Source organism: Pholcus phalangioides, unplaced genomic scaffold (assembly GCF_987345545.1).
Source record: "Pholcus phalangioides strain wild (caught in Gottingen) unplaced genomic scaffold, Ppha-v1.0 ptg000005l_1, whole genome shotgun sequence".
In the NCBI taxonomy this organism is placed as follows: domain Eukaryota; kingdom Metazoa; phylum Arthropoda; class Arachnida; order Araneae; family Pholcidae; genus Pholcus; species Pholcus phalangioides.
The window spans coordinates 9,445,738-9,463,126 of NW_028301598.1; the positions used below are offsets into that span (position 1 = coordinate 9,445,738).

A 17,389-nucleotide genomic window follows, 5' to 3' on the forward strand; every position below is an offset into this window, starting at 1 on the left:
CTGTCACTGCATTGGCGCACCAGTAGCACAGATGCTTGTCTTCCACTATGAAGGTTACCATCAAGGTTTACGGGTTCAAATCTGGCCAAAGAATATCAACCGACATAGATGGTGCCTTCATTTTCCACTCAACTCCATTGGTTGGAAATTGGTGTATGGTGATATATGACCAGAGTTGGTGTGTGTTAAAGTAGTGTCACTGCATTCCTTTCAATTTGGCCCAAATGTTGTGTCACAACAACATCAGTGGCAAACAATACCTAAATTTATCCATACAGTTTGCAAAAGTCTGACTGGATGGGAAGTAACATAAATGTACTCCTCATGAACTTAATAAACACAAAATGGTTTGATATTATAATTAATTCTATTTATTTTCCCCTTAAGCTCACTTTGCTACATACAGCAAGACAAGACTTTTGGCGAGGGCCATTCTTTTTTTTTCTTGATTTTTCCGATACAGCTCGTCGTTTGTAACACTGTTTGACGCCACCCATTCACAACTTGTATCACTTGTCCAGGTGGACTATATTTTGTGCAAATGCCATGATTCTCATACTTCATATGGATGGCATCCACCTGAGAAAGACACAAAAAATCCAAAATAAAGCTCAAATGGCCGCAGGAATAAGAACTGGTTATGAGTATGTAAACTTTGTATATACATGTGTAACAATTTCCTCTACCTTCATCAGGGTTGGTAAAAAAACCGGTTTTTTGAAAAAAACCAAAAAACCGGGGTTTTTTGGTTTAAACCAGTTTTTTTGTTTTAAATAGTATTAACATTAAAAACAATGAAATTTCTGAAAAATCATTCAAACTTCCAATAATTAACGAAAATAAAATGTTTATTAATGTAATTAACACTATTCCCATGCTAATTAATCAATAAATATTTATTAAACTGTAACAAAAACCAACTTTTGCAATTTAATTATTTTTTGCTTAACTCAATGGATTACTGTGTGTTTGAAAATTCTTTTAATGTTATTATTAATCATATAATATATAAATGTTTTTCTCCAGTTACTTTCAGTATACTTAATTAGGAAGCTATTTTGCAAAAAGTAATAAAAATTAGGTGAATATAATGCATTTAATGATGCATAAATAATGCAGATTAATTAACAATGATTTACGATATACAGGGTGATTATAACTAAGGTTCTGATTTCAAAACACTGTAAAAAAAGAGCGATTGTCAGAATGACTTGAAAATTGACATGAATATTCCTGAAAAAATTCAATTTTATTTGATAAAGGGGAAAAAATACTTAAAAATGTAAAATTAATGACATCATCCAACATGTGGGAAATTTGCTCGCAGAATGGAAACGATAGCCAGTCAAGGCAAAATTATAACTTAATTATAGCATTGCACGAGTCCATAATTCACGGAAACATCACAAAAAAAATGAAGTAATTGAACAAATAACTACAACTTACTCAAAAAATGTTAAATATGTTGTCCACCGCGTGTTCTGGCTATGAGGTTGAAAGCACAAAAATTCTTGTTCAACAGCAGAATCGGAATATGCCATGGTCATAATGTGGATGTGCTTGCAATTCAGCTTTATTAAACCAAACGCGCCCCCTTTCCCCCGTTCATATTCCTGAGGAATGAGGAACTTCTAACATATATGGAATGTGCTGGAGATTACAATTCATCAAAGTTTACAATCTGACCACTGTTTATAACATTTTGAGGTACCCCCACAGCCAGTAGTTGCAAGGGTTAAGGTGCGTCCTGTCAAAATGGGTCTTCAGCAGCTGCTTTGCTGGTATTGCAATGTGCATCTTGATAGAAGTTCTATCCACACACTGACGCTGTGGAAGTGCCGAAATGATGTGGTTGCACAAAATAGATTATACTGCTGGCCAAGTACAGCATCGTCTACTTGCACATTTTGCACTTTTTGCTTTTGCCTAGAAAACGCAATCCCAACCTTACAACATAAGAAGCTTATATCCCATATCCGAATATCTGATTTCTTTAACATCTATAATCACAGTGTCGAAGCCCTTGAAATCTGCCTGCAAGGCCAAACTCGGCAATGGGGGGGGGGCACCCCCCCCCCCATTTTTCTTCGTAGGATGGGGGAAAAAATGCTGAGCAGGTTTATATTCGACAAACCACCCACATTCAAACCCCCAATATTGCACATATAAACAGGCTAGAGTGGTTCAAAATGGATTCAGCATCCTTTGATCATGTAAAATATTAACATGGCAAAAATATAGGGTGTCCCGTAAGTGCTAATGCAGCTTTTATCTCATCAACCATCCACCGTGGAGGTATAGTTTCAATTTAAAAAATGCTCAGAAGGTGTTCAAAAATTACCCTGTACTAGTTTTGAAAATACAGCATGTAACAAAATAAAAAATCTAAAATTTTGTCAGTTTCCCCTCGTTCTCTAACTCTTGAGACCAACAAAAAAAATTTAAGGTCTCTTTGAATTCAAAAATTGGCGAAAAGTTATGAAAAAACAGTAAAAAACTAATGGACAATTTCCCTCATTTATACTGTTCTTTCCCATCTTTTCTCCGATTTTCAAATGCAAATATTGCAGTTAACAACACAGAGGATCTCTTGTTGGACTCGGGTAAAACAGGGCAACAAGTTTGACTGTAAGAAGACGGGTCATATAAAAAGTTAGATTTTTTTATTTTGTTACACACTGTATCTTCTGTATCTTCACTCTCAAAACTGTTACAGGGTAATCTTTGAACGCCTTCTGAGCATTTCTCAAACTGGAAACATGCCTCTATGGCAGACGGTTTATGAGATAAAGCAGTGTTTCTTAACCTTTTTTTTCTCGTGGCTCCCCTATCTTCACTCTCAACTCTGAGAGTTTTCAACTCTCATCTAGAAGCAAGACACTTTATACGTATTGAATTGATTTTTTCAGTGAATTTATACTGAACGAAAATTTTGCAAAGAAAATTGGCCTCCAGACCACTAGCCTAGAATTTATTTATCTCCCCGCTAGTCCGAGTTCTATCAGGACCGTCTCAACATCATGGGGCCTCCACCATAGGCAAAGTGATGCTATGGTAGTCCCATACTTAAGCTGGAAATAAACAGCCTACATATTTCCTACTTATTTTCAAAATTAATTGTACTATACAAACTATCATAAAGTGGGGTCACTTATGGGCATGAGGCCCCTGAGCATGACCCCTCACAAGAGTGAGACTGACAGAGCTACAGCCCGGGGCCTAATATGGTTTTCATCTTTTTTTTGTTTTTGTTTTTCATACAATAAATTTCATATAGAGAGGGGGGGGGGTCAGAAAAATTTAGCCGGGGACTTGAGAAAAACCCCATACTAGGGAACTTGTTGCAAAATTTAGGCAGTGAGGCCTGGGTGGGTCCATGCCCTAAAGAAGGCCCTAGTTTTACGGGTGGTTTTGTTGGATTCTCTCTCTCAATGTAAGTGTTAGTCACTAATATAAAATCTTTATTTCTTCACATTTTAATTTTTCTTCTCAGTTCTCCAAACCACCTGTCATGGCCCCTTTTTCTATTTTCTTCCGTGGCCCCCTTGAAGTATCCCAGTACCACAAGGGGGTCATATGGCCCCCGGTTGAGAACCACTGAGATAAAGGATGCATTAGCACTTACAGGGCATCTAGTATAACCGTGAAATAATAAATTACTAGCATAATATCTAACGTAGGTAAAAGTTGGAAAAAATACTGAAAATACTTGTTTCATTGTTCAAACAAAAACCGGGACAAACAGGTGTCCAGATCCAGAAAGCCTTTTTCGAGGTAGGATGAAAAACGGACATCTGGCCATCCTACACTGGCACCTTAAGTTTTATGCATGTGATTATCAAATTAGAGTTTGAACAGAGTGTAAAATGATATTAGCCTGCCTATGAACACGGAAAGAAGTCACCAAGTTCGGAAAAATAAAAAGACACATTATTTCGGTAAGTTTTTCTAAAAAAAAAAAGAAACATACTCAGCTCCTAATAAATTTCACAGTTGCATCTATAATTCTCGATTTATCAAACTTTGATGTAAAACTTACCAATGCAGAAACTGAGTGCACATCCTTGATAATAATGAACAATGTCTTTGATCTCTCAAGTTCTTGTAAACTTCAGAACATATAGGAGTTCGATCCCGCATCGTCTTGACAGGACGACTTCTCCCTGAATAGCATGAGATTCCAGCGACGAACACAGTTCATCTGAATAATGAGCAAAAAGAAAAATCAGTAATAAACTTTTAAGCAGATTTCGTTCAGTTTCAGGAACGTTTGGAGTCAGTGTGGTTTATTGATTTCTCCCGCTCACCCTGACTTTTCTTTACTTTTAGGAATTTTGACAATCTACCTATATCTGAGGATGATGTCACTCCGCTATCCATATGAAGGTTTTTAACAGCAGGCTGATGCAAAGGTATATTTAGAAAATTCAACTCTGCCCTTGCGGAAAATCCAATCTGTACGTACAGTCCCATCCAGTGCACATGAACTCTAAGGAAAGATTGAGATATTCGTAGCTATTCTAGGGCACTCACCCGGGAATTGAGAGGATGTGGGTTCTATTCCCGGCAAGGGCAGTTGAATTTTCTCTTTTTTTAAAATATATCTCTGCATCAGTCAGCAGTTAAAAACCTTCGAATGTATCTATAACCATGTTGTTATCACAGGCGAGGCACAAACATTTACACTCTGTACGCCAGATGTGTGATGTGGTTACAAATCGTGAGCAAAAAACTAGTGTACCTATTATATTACTTCACCAAACACCAACTCTGGCCATAACACTATATTGGAATTTACTGCCATTAATGAGATGGGTTGGAAATGAAGGCACTGTCTATCAGTGGTTGCCTCAAGCTCGTTAGGGAAAATATCTTATCTATATCCTTCCTCAGGTTTGAACCTGGGATCGTGACAGCAACCTTCACGGTGGTGGACGAGCATTTTACCAAAACGCCATTCTGGTGCTCACCCATTATATTGTTTTTTCAGGAATAAGCCGGATGAAATTCTTTGGTGGGCCACATTCAGTCTGCAGGCAGCCTAGGGGGTTGAACACCATTTTCCTAGCACGTTCATTGGAAGGGCTGAAGAAAAAACATTTCCAGAGGACAAGCTGGGGCTAGCAGTACTCAAGGCAATGGTCTAACAAAACCCATGGCCACAGTTTATTATACAGTAGAACCTCCCCTAATGGATACCTCCCATTAAGCTTTTGGACATTTTTCTGATCCCTGGTTCCGTGGAATAGGGCTTTAATGTATTTCACTCCCCGTCAGCGGACACTTGATAGTGGACAGTAAATCTGGTCAAACTAATTTATTAATTTTTATTCAAAAATCAAGAATTTAACACATTTAACAGTGATTATAATCAAGCTCATATTGGTAAATACGATATTCCCTCAATTAATTACTTGACTAACTAAGCATGATTACTACTAAACCACATGTACCTTGCCCATATTCCTCTGCGGAACTTCTAATAAATTGGTACATGTTGGAATATGCGTGTCCGTGTTGTGAACCTAATGTGAAGCTTGTTTCTGTGTAGTGCTTGTTATAGTGCTGCTGTCTGCCACGTATTTTTCGAACTATGAGTGAAGTGTAATGTTTGAAGATATGAAGTTACCGTTGCAGGCCAAACAAAGCATAACTATGGTCCAGGGTGGTTAATTTGAATAATGTTGGTTTTGTTTGTTGATACGCGTGAAGAACGCCAACATTACAAGACTGATGATGGTTTTTCATTTATTTTTGCACTTTTTTAATTTCATTCAATTCTTATTGCAAAATACGTGTAGCACACGTTTTGTGTACGGGTAGAAATAATTAATTGATTCAATGAAGAGAAGAGCCGTTGTAAATTTTTTGATATTTATCAAACATTCCATTTTTCTTTGGAAGTTATGCATAATCACAGGTAATTGATAAATGTAGTGAAATTTAATCAAACTTTATAGAGAAATTTGGTAATTACGAATAACCACCGCACTGGTGTGCGTTCCACTTTTACAGTAACATATACATTTTAAAATTAAAATTCATAGGAACCAATTCCGACCAAAGCCAAGCACCATATGAATGTGAAAGACATATAAACGAGGTTTCACTATACATTATACCTCCCCATTAGCAGACACTCCAGTTAGAGGACAAAATTTATGGTCCCATGGGTGTCCGTTATCAAGAGGTTCTACTGTATCGGGAAAAAAGTTCTAGTTTGTTTTATAAATTGCCAAATGTTAAGTAGCGGTTTTTTTTTATCTTTCATTCCTTCAAAACATAGTTACAAATTATGGGCTACATCACGTGCAGGTCAATACAGGAAAAAACTGAGTACAACACATCTGTGAGCATACTCGGGAGTATGTGTGGGTGATCGCGATGACAGCATAGATGGAGCATGTATATTTCACAACTTTGAGACACAGACAAGATTTTTTTGGTCGAATGACAGTGAAATTCAGAAGCAAATGACCGGAACTGAGAAGGGTGAAGGAGAAGGTAGGGTCTTTATCATTTGCACCCCTTCTTTAAATTATGTAATATGCGTTCATGTATATTTATGACGTTTGTTCAAAAAGTATCTTAAAATAATTTTTTGTATGTAAACCAGGGGAGCTGGGAAGGTGTGATTTGGTGCACGTATGTAGGCGATCCTCATGTACATGCTGGAATTTTTTCTTGCCCGCAGAAGCTGAGATTCACCGTGATATCGCTGATGAGTGAGGTGTAAATGAATGCTATAGGTTTTCATTTGCCTAAAATCTGGTCCATTTCAAAAGGCATTTTTAGCTTGCGGAAAAGAGCCAAGAGTCACACATAGGGAGCCTAATGAAACACAGGTGTGTTGTGTTTGGTTACGAAACGCTGAAACAAATGTGAAGAATGGTCTGTTCGTTATCGTGTCGTGATTCAATTGCCTGTACACCACAAATCAGGTTGTTTGCATCTGCAACATTGTGAAGACAACTTGGAATCTCTTGGAAGTACTCCTTGGTGATGATTGTGCCACATGGTGCATACTCATGATGAACCACGCCACTGGAGTCAAATGGTCAGCATGACTGATGTATGATCATCATTGAAGTGGTTGTACTACCCACTTTATTTCCCCCCCCCCACAATGCCTGTTGATTCTTGCGGATTGTTTCCATTCAGGAATCACAAAATTTAATGCACTAACGTTGTTTGAGTTTATCTGCCATTTTTGTCAAAAATAAAAATCTGGCAGTGATCACATTTGCTCACTCATCGAGGATCTGCAGGCAGGAAAAATTCAAGCATGCACACATCAGGATCGCATAAATATGTGCACCAAACCACGCCTTTCTAGCTTCATTAGTTTGAACAAACCTAGTATAATGTTACCATTTGTTGTATTTGATTTCTGGAATATAACTGATGAATCTACTCTGAGTAGTTTACTCATAGATTACCGCAAGTGTGGAAGGGGGTGATCGCCCCTCCCAAAAGCCAAATAATGGGAGGAAAATTTGTCTGTCTCACAAAATATGGGATGATTTTATGCACCTACACATAAATTTGCTTCTCTGACGCATCGCCCTGTGGATTTGCATGCTTCCACTTTATTCACAGCTAAAGATCTGAAGATGTCTGCCTTCGCTCAATTCACAGCTGAGGATGTCACCCTCAGCTTCATTCACAGCTGAAGATGTCTGCCTTTGGTCCATTTACAGCTAAAGATATCTGCTTCAGCTTCATTTGCAACTGAAAATGCCTGCCTTCGTTCAGGCGTGGATCCAGAGATGGCAATGTGAACGACCCCCTCCCCCTCCTGACAGTGGAATAATATGGGAAAATTTGTCCTGAAATAAGGATTGATCAAACAAACTTACACAATTCGCACCTGCTCCTAACCAAATTGTGGTTCGCCGCTCTGGCTCAATATAGAGATATAAGCAGGTGGTCGAAGAAGACCTGGGCCATGCTGGAAAATATGCTTGTATGTGTTGTGGACCTAAAGTGGAGTTTTGTTTCTGCTTAATGCTTGTTATAGTGCTGCCATCTACCATCAATTTTTTAAATATGAGTGAAGTGTACTGATTGAATAATTGTACCATTGTAGGCCTGTTGTTCGCTATGGTGACACTTTTTAATGAGAAGATCGGCTCGCATAAAAATTTGTCTCTCCTCTCACATTGTTCTGGATCTGCGCCTGGACTACCGTGTAAGAATGAGCAAAACAAATAAAAGATCAAAATGTCACCAGGTATATCGGTGTGGTCATCAAGACAGTTAGCTGGGAAATATACTCAACAGAGGAAGGAAACCTTACCTATATCATTTTCTTTGATGCATACTAAATAAAGCAAGCCCTTTGGTGATAACATTTTCGGTACGTATGATAAAAACCTATCGATAATTTCACGACCCCTACGTCCTCCTGCTGTTGCAACTTGCAATTTATCGCCAGTGATCTATCGGAAAAAAAATACACAAGATGTTAATTTCTCACAAAATATTTTTACAAAATTATCATTTAAAGTATTCTGATGAGCAAAGCTTTGGACCAATAATTACCTGCAATAAATTTGAGAATCAGCAATTATTGGTGGTTTCCTTATGACACGCACACAATCACTATCACTCAAGATTTGGTCTGAATTCGATTTTCTCAACAAGCATCAGTCTTATCAACCTCAAGGCTGTATCCAAGGCTGTATCGAGATGGGGACAGTGAGTTTGCTTTTCCCCCATAGAAAACGACTGGTTTTTATGGAACAACATGGCTAAATCTATGCTTATCTAAGTTCTACAACTTTGGTATCTCCCCCCACCAAAATTCTTGTCATTCCCCCCCCCCTTTCACTCGTTTATCTAGTCTGTCCAGTAATACAATGTTTTTAGGCGAGTTTTCATTAAGCATAAAAGAAAGGAAAACACGTCACACAAATACGAAGGCCAGAACAGGCAAAATATCCAATGGGGTGGAGGGGAAAAAGATACCCATAAAAAATATGGATGCCAAATGCAACTAAAATACAGAAACCCGAATTGTGTGCTAACAAAGAGTACCCGTAACTCTTCTCTACACCACCTCAATCAAGTCTGTAACCACTGTAGGTATGGTCTTCAAAACCTAATGCCATACTTCAGTCCAGGACGACCCAAGCCTCGGAAAAAGCAGAAGAATGACTTTAGGGAAACGGGAAGAGACCTTTTTGAGAATGAGACCAAGCATTCTATTCGATTTTGTGACCAACGCTGAACAATGTTCAGAAAACCTAAGCAACTCGTCAATGAGAATTCCCAAATCAGTGACCCTAGTTGCATCCGGGATAGTGATACCATATTCAACGCATAAGTGAAATGTTGGTTGTTCCAACCAAAATGAGCGACCATGCACTTATCCACACTGAAGATCATGTTCCATTCATTAGCCAAAGCTGCAATCATATTCTTCCTTGGATTACCGACTACCCCAATTAGCTTCACATCATCTGCTAATTTGCTAACAACCCACTCATCTGATTGATTGAACTTATCAATAAAAAGTGAAAATAATACAGGACACTTCCTTGAGGGACTCCACTTGTGACACCTGTCCGAATGGAAATTTCTCATTCACCATAACCAGCTGCAACCTATCTCATGACCACAATTCTATGTAATTTAATTGTTATAATTCAATTCCATACAATATGAGAGAAGCTGAAATAGATTTGTTTCGATGCATACCATCCACGATGTTCTAACACAATTTTCATATTTGAATAACATTTCGATTTCACGAGAAAAAAAAGTATGACTCACTTCTTCAGTGTCTGTAACAACATAAGGAGGATTAAAAAGCAATAGGTCCACTGAATTATCAAGCCTATCGATGAAACAGTTCATCTGAAAGATAAGAGAGAACAATCACCATTTATTCCTCTCCTTAGAATCGAATACTGTCAAGCAATGTCATAACAAACTTCAAGAGACTGAAAATTTGGTTTGCAATATGTTTGCCATTTATCTGTTCAAATAAGAGTACATCTTGATGGCGATTTCATTTTTTATATCCGGAGGTTCACCAAAAGTGAGAACCGACTGTATTTACTCATATGTTCAAAAAATTATGAAACATACTTTATTATGGAAGAATGAATACAAATGGAACTTGTTTATTCGATGTTTTCTTTGAAGTGACTACCCTGTGCAATTATACATTTTCACCATTGTTCATACATGGATGTACATGTAGATTTCCATCTTCCTTTCGCCACATCCTCCAGTGCCTACATCTCGCAGCACTTCTTCTGAACCCGAGAATCATTGCCTTTAAAGCAAATTCTTTATCCGGGAAAAAAAAAGGCACAGGGTGCAAGATCAGATGAATCAGTTGGTTGTGGAGTGTCAGGATGTGATGTTTTGACAGGTAATTTGACATCAGGGGACTTATGAGCTGGCGCATCGTCACGATGGAGCATCTGAAACTTGACCTTCCAAAGATCTGGTCCCTTGAGTCTCACTGAATCATGCAGACGTTTAAGGATTCACAGGTCTCTCCTGGTGTCAGATCACCTGTCAAAGCATCACATTCCGATACTTCTACAATCAGCTTATTTCCCTGATCTTGCCCCATGTGGCTCTTTTTCTTTAGATAAAGAATTTGCTTCGGAGGCAACGAGAGTCTAGTTCTGAAGATACACAGCGACAAAGGAGCTACTACTACTATACCATACATGCACCCCCTCCTCCATATTCCTCTACGGGACTTCCAAAGAATTGGTACATGTTGGAATTTACGTGTTGTGAAACTAATGTGAAGTTTGTCTATGTGTAATGTTAATTGTGTAGTGCTGCCATCTGTCATAAATTTTTCCAACTGTGACTGAAGTGTGATGATTGAATAACACTACTGTTGTTGGCCTGTTGCTCTCTGTGGCGAGACTTTTTTAACGGTGAGATTGGCCGCATTTGTGCCTTGAAGTTGGAACCACAGGAAACCAACTTCAGCCGACCACCACTGTGACATAGGTGGGGTTCGAACACGGGTCCTTGTGATGACAAGTGACCAGGGCACTGGAGGATGTGACAAAAAAAAGGCTTGCAATCCGCATTTAAATCTTTAATGGCAAAAATATATAATTGCACTGGGTAGTTAGTTACTTGGAAGGGAACACCAAATAAACAGGTTTTTTCTGTAATAAGTCTCGGAACTTTTTGAGCATAGTAGTAAATTCTAAAATAACTGTCGAGTTGTCCCTGGACTCTCATTTAGTAGCCATGGATTGAAAATTTTAGTCCCGAATTCCACTATTTAAGGCTCCATAGAGATTACATTAGTCAAGCCCTACACTGAAGCATCTACCAGCTAGTACACAATCAATGTTGCTCAGTGCGTGCACTACCTAAGTGTGTCCGTGCATTAAGATGGCCTTTCATACAGTGAAATTAATAGCTATTGGACACAACTTGGAGGTACATACCAGGTCAGAACGAATACATTCCACAGAAACCTCATTACATGTTGCGACAGCTTTTGTGGCAAGAACAGCATCTGGATTGATGTCTGTGGTTCTGGCAAAAAGAAAATTTTCAACAGATATTACAGTCCATCTCAAAAGTTTAGACACCATAGATTTTTAACTGCGCTATTGACACCGTTTCAAATTCGAATTTAACATATTTTTTTTATTGTTTATTTTTGCTTGTGATCAGAATGCAAAACCCTACTTTAAACTTCGGTCATTGTCGAAGAAAATAAGTTTTCGATTTTTTAAACACAAAATTTTGAAAAATAGTTGTCTCAAAAACGTCAAACTTCAAATTTCAAAGATTGCGTCTATATGCCATTTCAGAGATATAATAGTGTATAAGTGGAAAGCTATTGGATTGGTTTTCATTAAAAAAAACTGCCAGTCATTACATATTTTGTATGATGAAAACCTTTGAGTACTTCATTTGAAAGCAAAAAGAAAGGCTGTAAAAGGCATTGCTCTGAGCAGGTCGAAATGAAGTGTCTGACATGTATTGACCCAACGTGTCCCAAAAGCCAAAACCTGGCTGTGGTAGGCAACGTGGCACAAGTTTATGCAAAAATAAAACTGTTGGAAGATTGGCTTCAGTGATAAAAATATGACCTTGCATGAAATTATGGATCCTGGAATGAAACAGATACAGTTTGTAGACAGGTCAGAGAAGCTTTTATTTTATTCGTAAAAGAGTGGTTAGGTTAAATCGACTGTCACAACGAGGCACCAAAGAGAGGTGGGGAGAAAATTGGTATGAAATCATGTTTTATGGAGACAAATAGCTTGGTATCATATTTAGTGGTGCAAAAAAATGTAACTCACATGTTCCAGATGGATGTTTTCAACAAACAGCAAGTTGAGCTTTGATAATGGTATGGGCAGCATTTGCTTCTAATGGTCAGGCTTCCTTAACTTTTGAAATTGCTCGTCAAAACTCTGATGCTTAAAGGAGATCGTTGATAACAATTTGCTACTGATTGGAGAAGATTTAAGACAGACCCAACTCGACATTTCAACATTATGACGTGTATCTTCAATGAACTTCTGCCACAAAAATGCTCTTTAATCACGAAAACGTATCAGTTTTAGACTTGCATTGATGAGACCTGACTTCAATTCTATTAGGAATATGTGCTGCATATTTACAATAAATGTGTTTGCAAATGAAATACAGCATTCAACTATCAATGACTTGAAGAGCTCTATTGAGGAAGCATGGGGTACAGTTTCGATGTTGAAAAACCCTACAGAATTTAATTAGATCTATAGAGGATAGTGTGTTTGAGGTCGTTAAAAAAATGAAAAGTCTATTATCTATTAAAAGCGTGCAATTTTTATACAAATTTGAATTTTCTCAGACAGCCAGACATGCCAACATTGACTTAAAGCTTGTCAGTAGTGATGAATGTTCAGCTTTGCCATGAGGGGGGGGAGAGATACCCCTATGATTATGTAGTCCTAGGGGTAGCCCCTACGAAATGTGTCGATGTCATGTATGTCAGTACAAGTGGCCAATAGCTGGATTGCTGACTCAGGAGCATCTTCTGTTCGTAGCTTAAATATCTGAAAATGTGACATGAATCACTGAAGTAATTTGGAAATGTGCCAGGAAGCCACATTAGACGACTTCGAGAGCCACATTTGTCCTGTGGGCCAAGGGTTGAGCATGTATGCACCAGTAAAAGTGTCATATGGGGTGTGTGAATTATATTTTTTTCATCATTTTCTCATATATTCAGAATTCAAAGTGCTATAGTTACTCATTGTGCAGGTCGCACGGAACACAGACAAACATGAAAAATCAATTGCACAGATGCATCACTTAACCATACAAGTTTTCCAGGGTGCGAATAACTTTTGGGAACAAAATTGAACTTGTAACTCGAGGCACTACTATATGTAAATGATTAATACCCGAATATGACAAATACAACATATACTCACAAGTAATACGAAGAATGCCCAAGAGCTTTTGCTAGTGAAGAGATCACAACACCTGATCCGCTTCCAACCTCTAAGCATATTGTCGGTCTATGAATAAAAAAAAAACTTTGATATCAACGAATAATTAAAAATCCACCATGAATAATAATAATAATCTCGCTAGGTAATTGCTCTTGTGACTGAATGCATCTGATTTCAAAAGACAATTGGTGAAGTGGATAGAAGAAAATATTGTGGTGTCTGAAAAGTATAATGGGTTCAAGAAGGGGAAGTCATGTGTAACTAACCTCCTTTGCTCCAATGATCATGACTAAGGCTTTAAAATTTAGATGGTGTTTACCTTGATTTCCAGAATGCATGCGATCGGGTCTATGGTCCAACAACTCTTGAATCATTTACACGAGATTGGGGGCAACTTGCTGAATTGGATAGAATTGTGGTTGAGAGATAGGTCACAACGGGTTATGGTGAACGGGGAATTCTCTGATTGGACAGGCATCACTAGTGGAGTTCCTCAAGGAAGTGTCCTTTGCCCCATACTTTTTCAATTTTTATTGATAAACTCGATCAGGGTATCGATGTGATTGCTAGCGAATTCACAGATGAAGTGAAGCTAATAAGGGTAATCGAGAATCAAAGCGAAAGGACACTGCATTTTGTATCCATTTTTTAATATTTATATTCGGGGGTGAGGGGTGATTAGTCCTCATGACAAAATAAAAGTAAAATCACATCTATGTGTAAGTGAAATCACACATACAGACACATCTATGTGTATATGTATCACATAGTTACACATCTATGTGTAAGTAATAAAAGTAAAATCATAGCTGTGACAAATTTTACAAGGTTCCCTCTCTTATTACTCTTTGCATATTCACATGCAGGTATATTAGTGACTAGACAAAACATTTTCTGAGCTGTTGTATCATTTCGTTTTCATCGCTGATATTTTTTCCATTGTTTTTTCAGTGTGGGCCAAGGCCTCACTAAGTTTTTTCACTTCTTTTGTTGGGTTAAGGCTTCACTAAGACTTCAAACCCTGCGTAATTTATTTTTCCGGGGTGTAAATTTCATCTTACATCTCCGTGATTTTTTTAAATTTGGTAATACCAATGTATTATCAGTTCCATTCTGTGATTATAAAGCACATTTGGATACTCTTTACTGCATTATTATGAAATATAACATGGATTATTACTGTGCTGTCGAGAAAGGGGGAAAAAAAGAGGCGAGTAGTAAAAAAAAAAAAACTTTCTATTTACTTATGTTATGCATTAGATTGCATGAAAGTTGCAACTCAAGGTCTTGGTGCCGAATAAGGCCCTCCTCACACGGGGAAACTAAAGTCCGGCAACTGATAAGAGGAATCGTTTCCAGAAAACATGCACGTATATTGCCCGTAGAAGCCCTCACACGAGGAAATTAGCGTATTGGCGACGAAATATCGAACGTGACTCAGTCACTTGGCGACTGGCATGCTAGTCGCCACCAACTTTTGTTGAAGAAACCATCTCTAGCATTCCTTCATATTTTCGTCATTCGTAAAGTGAAAAGCAATCCAGAGTACATATAAATAATTATAGGATACTTAAATAAAGAGGTCACCGAAAAAGCATTTAATGAAATTTCGACAGAATTTCAGCTCACAGGTAAATACAAGATTTCTTTAATTAAATTGACATTATTTGAAAAATAAAATCACAGGGGTATGTCGTAATCGCTTCGAAACTGTGGGTGCTCCCCCTTTAGTTTTATATCGGAAGTTTTAATTTCTGAATCAAGTCTGGGAGTGCTGAGATCCATGCCACCAATTACTGTGGGGGCTTGAGCACCCTCGGTTTTGACGCCACTGAATGAAATGGTAAACCAGGCCTAACATTTCAACTTTTTCAGGGGGGGGGGGGGCAAAGAACATATACTCACTATATATGTATATATATACCATTTCTAGTGTATTTTTGAAGATGGAGTGTCATGAAAATTAGATCTGGTAAATTTCAGGAGTAACCAAGTGAATTTGACAAGTAGGGCCTCAGAAAAAAACACAATGGCCCGGGGTCCACGATACTCTTGAGATGGCCCTTCGTGAGCACCTCTAGGAATTTTCAAAATATGGTCTACTTTCACAACGTGTACCTAAACAAGTACGTGCTCTATAGGGATGCTCCCTGGTTTTCTCCCTTGCTTGGAATGCCTGCAATTTAGGTCACTTACACGCACTGCGTGGGAGTATTCGGGAAAAATCATTCCCTGAAACATAAACAACAGTTATATTTTTGGACAGCAGTTTTTACCGTTTCATTTCGTGAAACTACTGAAAATACTACTAAACAATAATTTAAAACTAATTAACAATAAACTAATATAATAATAAATCCAACACATACGTACTGAGAGCCTTATTTATTGAGAAAAAAAACAGACGTTTTACTGAGAACTTTTTTTGTTGTTGAAATCACTCAAAGCAAATTAAATGATACTAAAACATTATATAATTTTACCATTTTATTGTCATTTCCAAACGATATCAATTTGAATAAAGATATTTTGTATTTACCCTGTGAGCTGAAATTCTGTAGCAATTATTTCTTCGTAACGATTGTTATTTATTTTTGATAAATTTAGATTTTCCCTATCCCGGTCAACAAGATAGTATTGGAAGATAAGGAGAACTATAGATTGTGCTGTTTCCACTCAGTTTCCCGGGCTTTGAATATTTTTTTAGTAGCGCCGTGTGAGGGAGAACGGGCAACTTGATTCGTTCAAGTCCACTTGTACCACTTATTTTGAACACTTTACCTGTTTTAATATATCAATAGACCAGGGCAGTAGCGTGCTTTCTTGGGGTCAACTTTTTCTAGCGCCCCCCCCCTCATGAAAGTGTTATTATGCTAAATGAGGGAAAAAAATTTTAGGGCCCCATTCCACCCTTGACTGCCCCAGCTTAGTTGTGGGCGTGATAGAGACACATTGTTTTATTTTTGGGAGGTTTTGTTGTTGATGTTCCAGGCTTGTATAGAAGGGCTTGGATACAAGTATGACATCCATATTTCTTATGGGCATCTTTTTCTCAGCCACTTCATTCGGCATTTTGCCTGCTGTGGCGTTGTATTTGTATTGTATTGTAAGTCAACTCAACTCTCAAGTTGAGGCAACTCGAGCTGAATTTTAGTTTCCCCGTGTGAGGAGGGCCTAAGGGGTAACCGCAATCTTTGTTTTCACTATATTGCTCTTCCGAGCCATGGGGGTTAGGGTCTAACAGAGCATTTCCACTGGCACTGAAAATGGAGCAATTTGTCACTTACAACAAAAACTTGCCAACTTGGTGTATGCCCTAATGATGGAATCTGAGGCTTCACTGGGGTTGATAAGAATGATGCTTGTTGAGAAAATCGAATTCAGACCAAATCTCGAGTGATAGTGATTGTGTGCGTGTCATAAGGAAACCACCAAACTGGAGTTGGCAAGAATGCTGTTGGCGTAGGTTAATTGCCAAAAATCACGAATAATATCACCATTGTTTGTGGAACATATAGTGTGTGGATCATGTAGTGTTCTAGATTCACATCAACATAATTTAAACTTAAGAAAATATGTATATATATATATATTAATTTTTAAAATTTGGCAATTATTACTTGCTAGATGTGATGATGTCGAGGTCCTTCTCCAAAGCATCAATGAGAATGAATGAATCTTCCGCTGGATCGTAGACTTCGTTGAAATTCAATCTATTCAAGGCGTTATAACAAGCCGTTTCCATCCTCGATCAAATAATCAATCAGTCACGATCCCACGTGCTTTTCAAAAATTTCGCCCAGGAAAAACAGCTGTTTGTTATTTGTTTTGATTACAGTCGAGCTCAGTTAAACTGTCCAAGGAGCAAACATGACATGACGTCAGTTCAAATTAAAAAGAAATTTTTTTTGAGATGATTTTAAAATTCGGAATAAAAATAT

At 37.9% G+C, this 17,389-nt stretch overlaps 1 protein-coding gene across 1 annotated transcript; it reads right to left on the minus strand.

The window, feature by feature from the left end:
• Nucleotides 1–351: 351 nt before the first annotated feature.
• On the minus strand, nucleotides 352–17,294 carry HemK2 (HemK methyltransferase 2). Its single transcript, XM_089232283.1, has 7 exons — nucleotides 17,069–17,294; nucleotides 13,428–13,514; nucleotides 11,439–11,529; nucleotides 9,778–9,861; nucleotides 8,300–8,441; nucleotides 4,040–4,201; nucleotides 352–579 (listed from the first exon to the last, which is right to left on the minus strand). The coding sequence occupies exons 1-6, from the start codon at nucleotides 17,191–17,193 to the stop codon at nucleotides 4,095–4,097; spliced, it is 636 nt and encodes a 211-aa protein (XP_089088409.1). The 5' UTR covers nucleotides 17,194–17,294; the 3' UTR covers nucleotides 352–579; nucleotides 4,040–4,094.
• Between the last annotated feature and the right edge of the window lie 95 nt (nucleotides 17,295–17,389).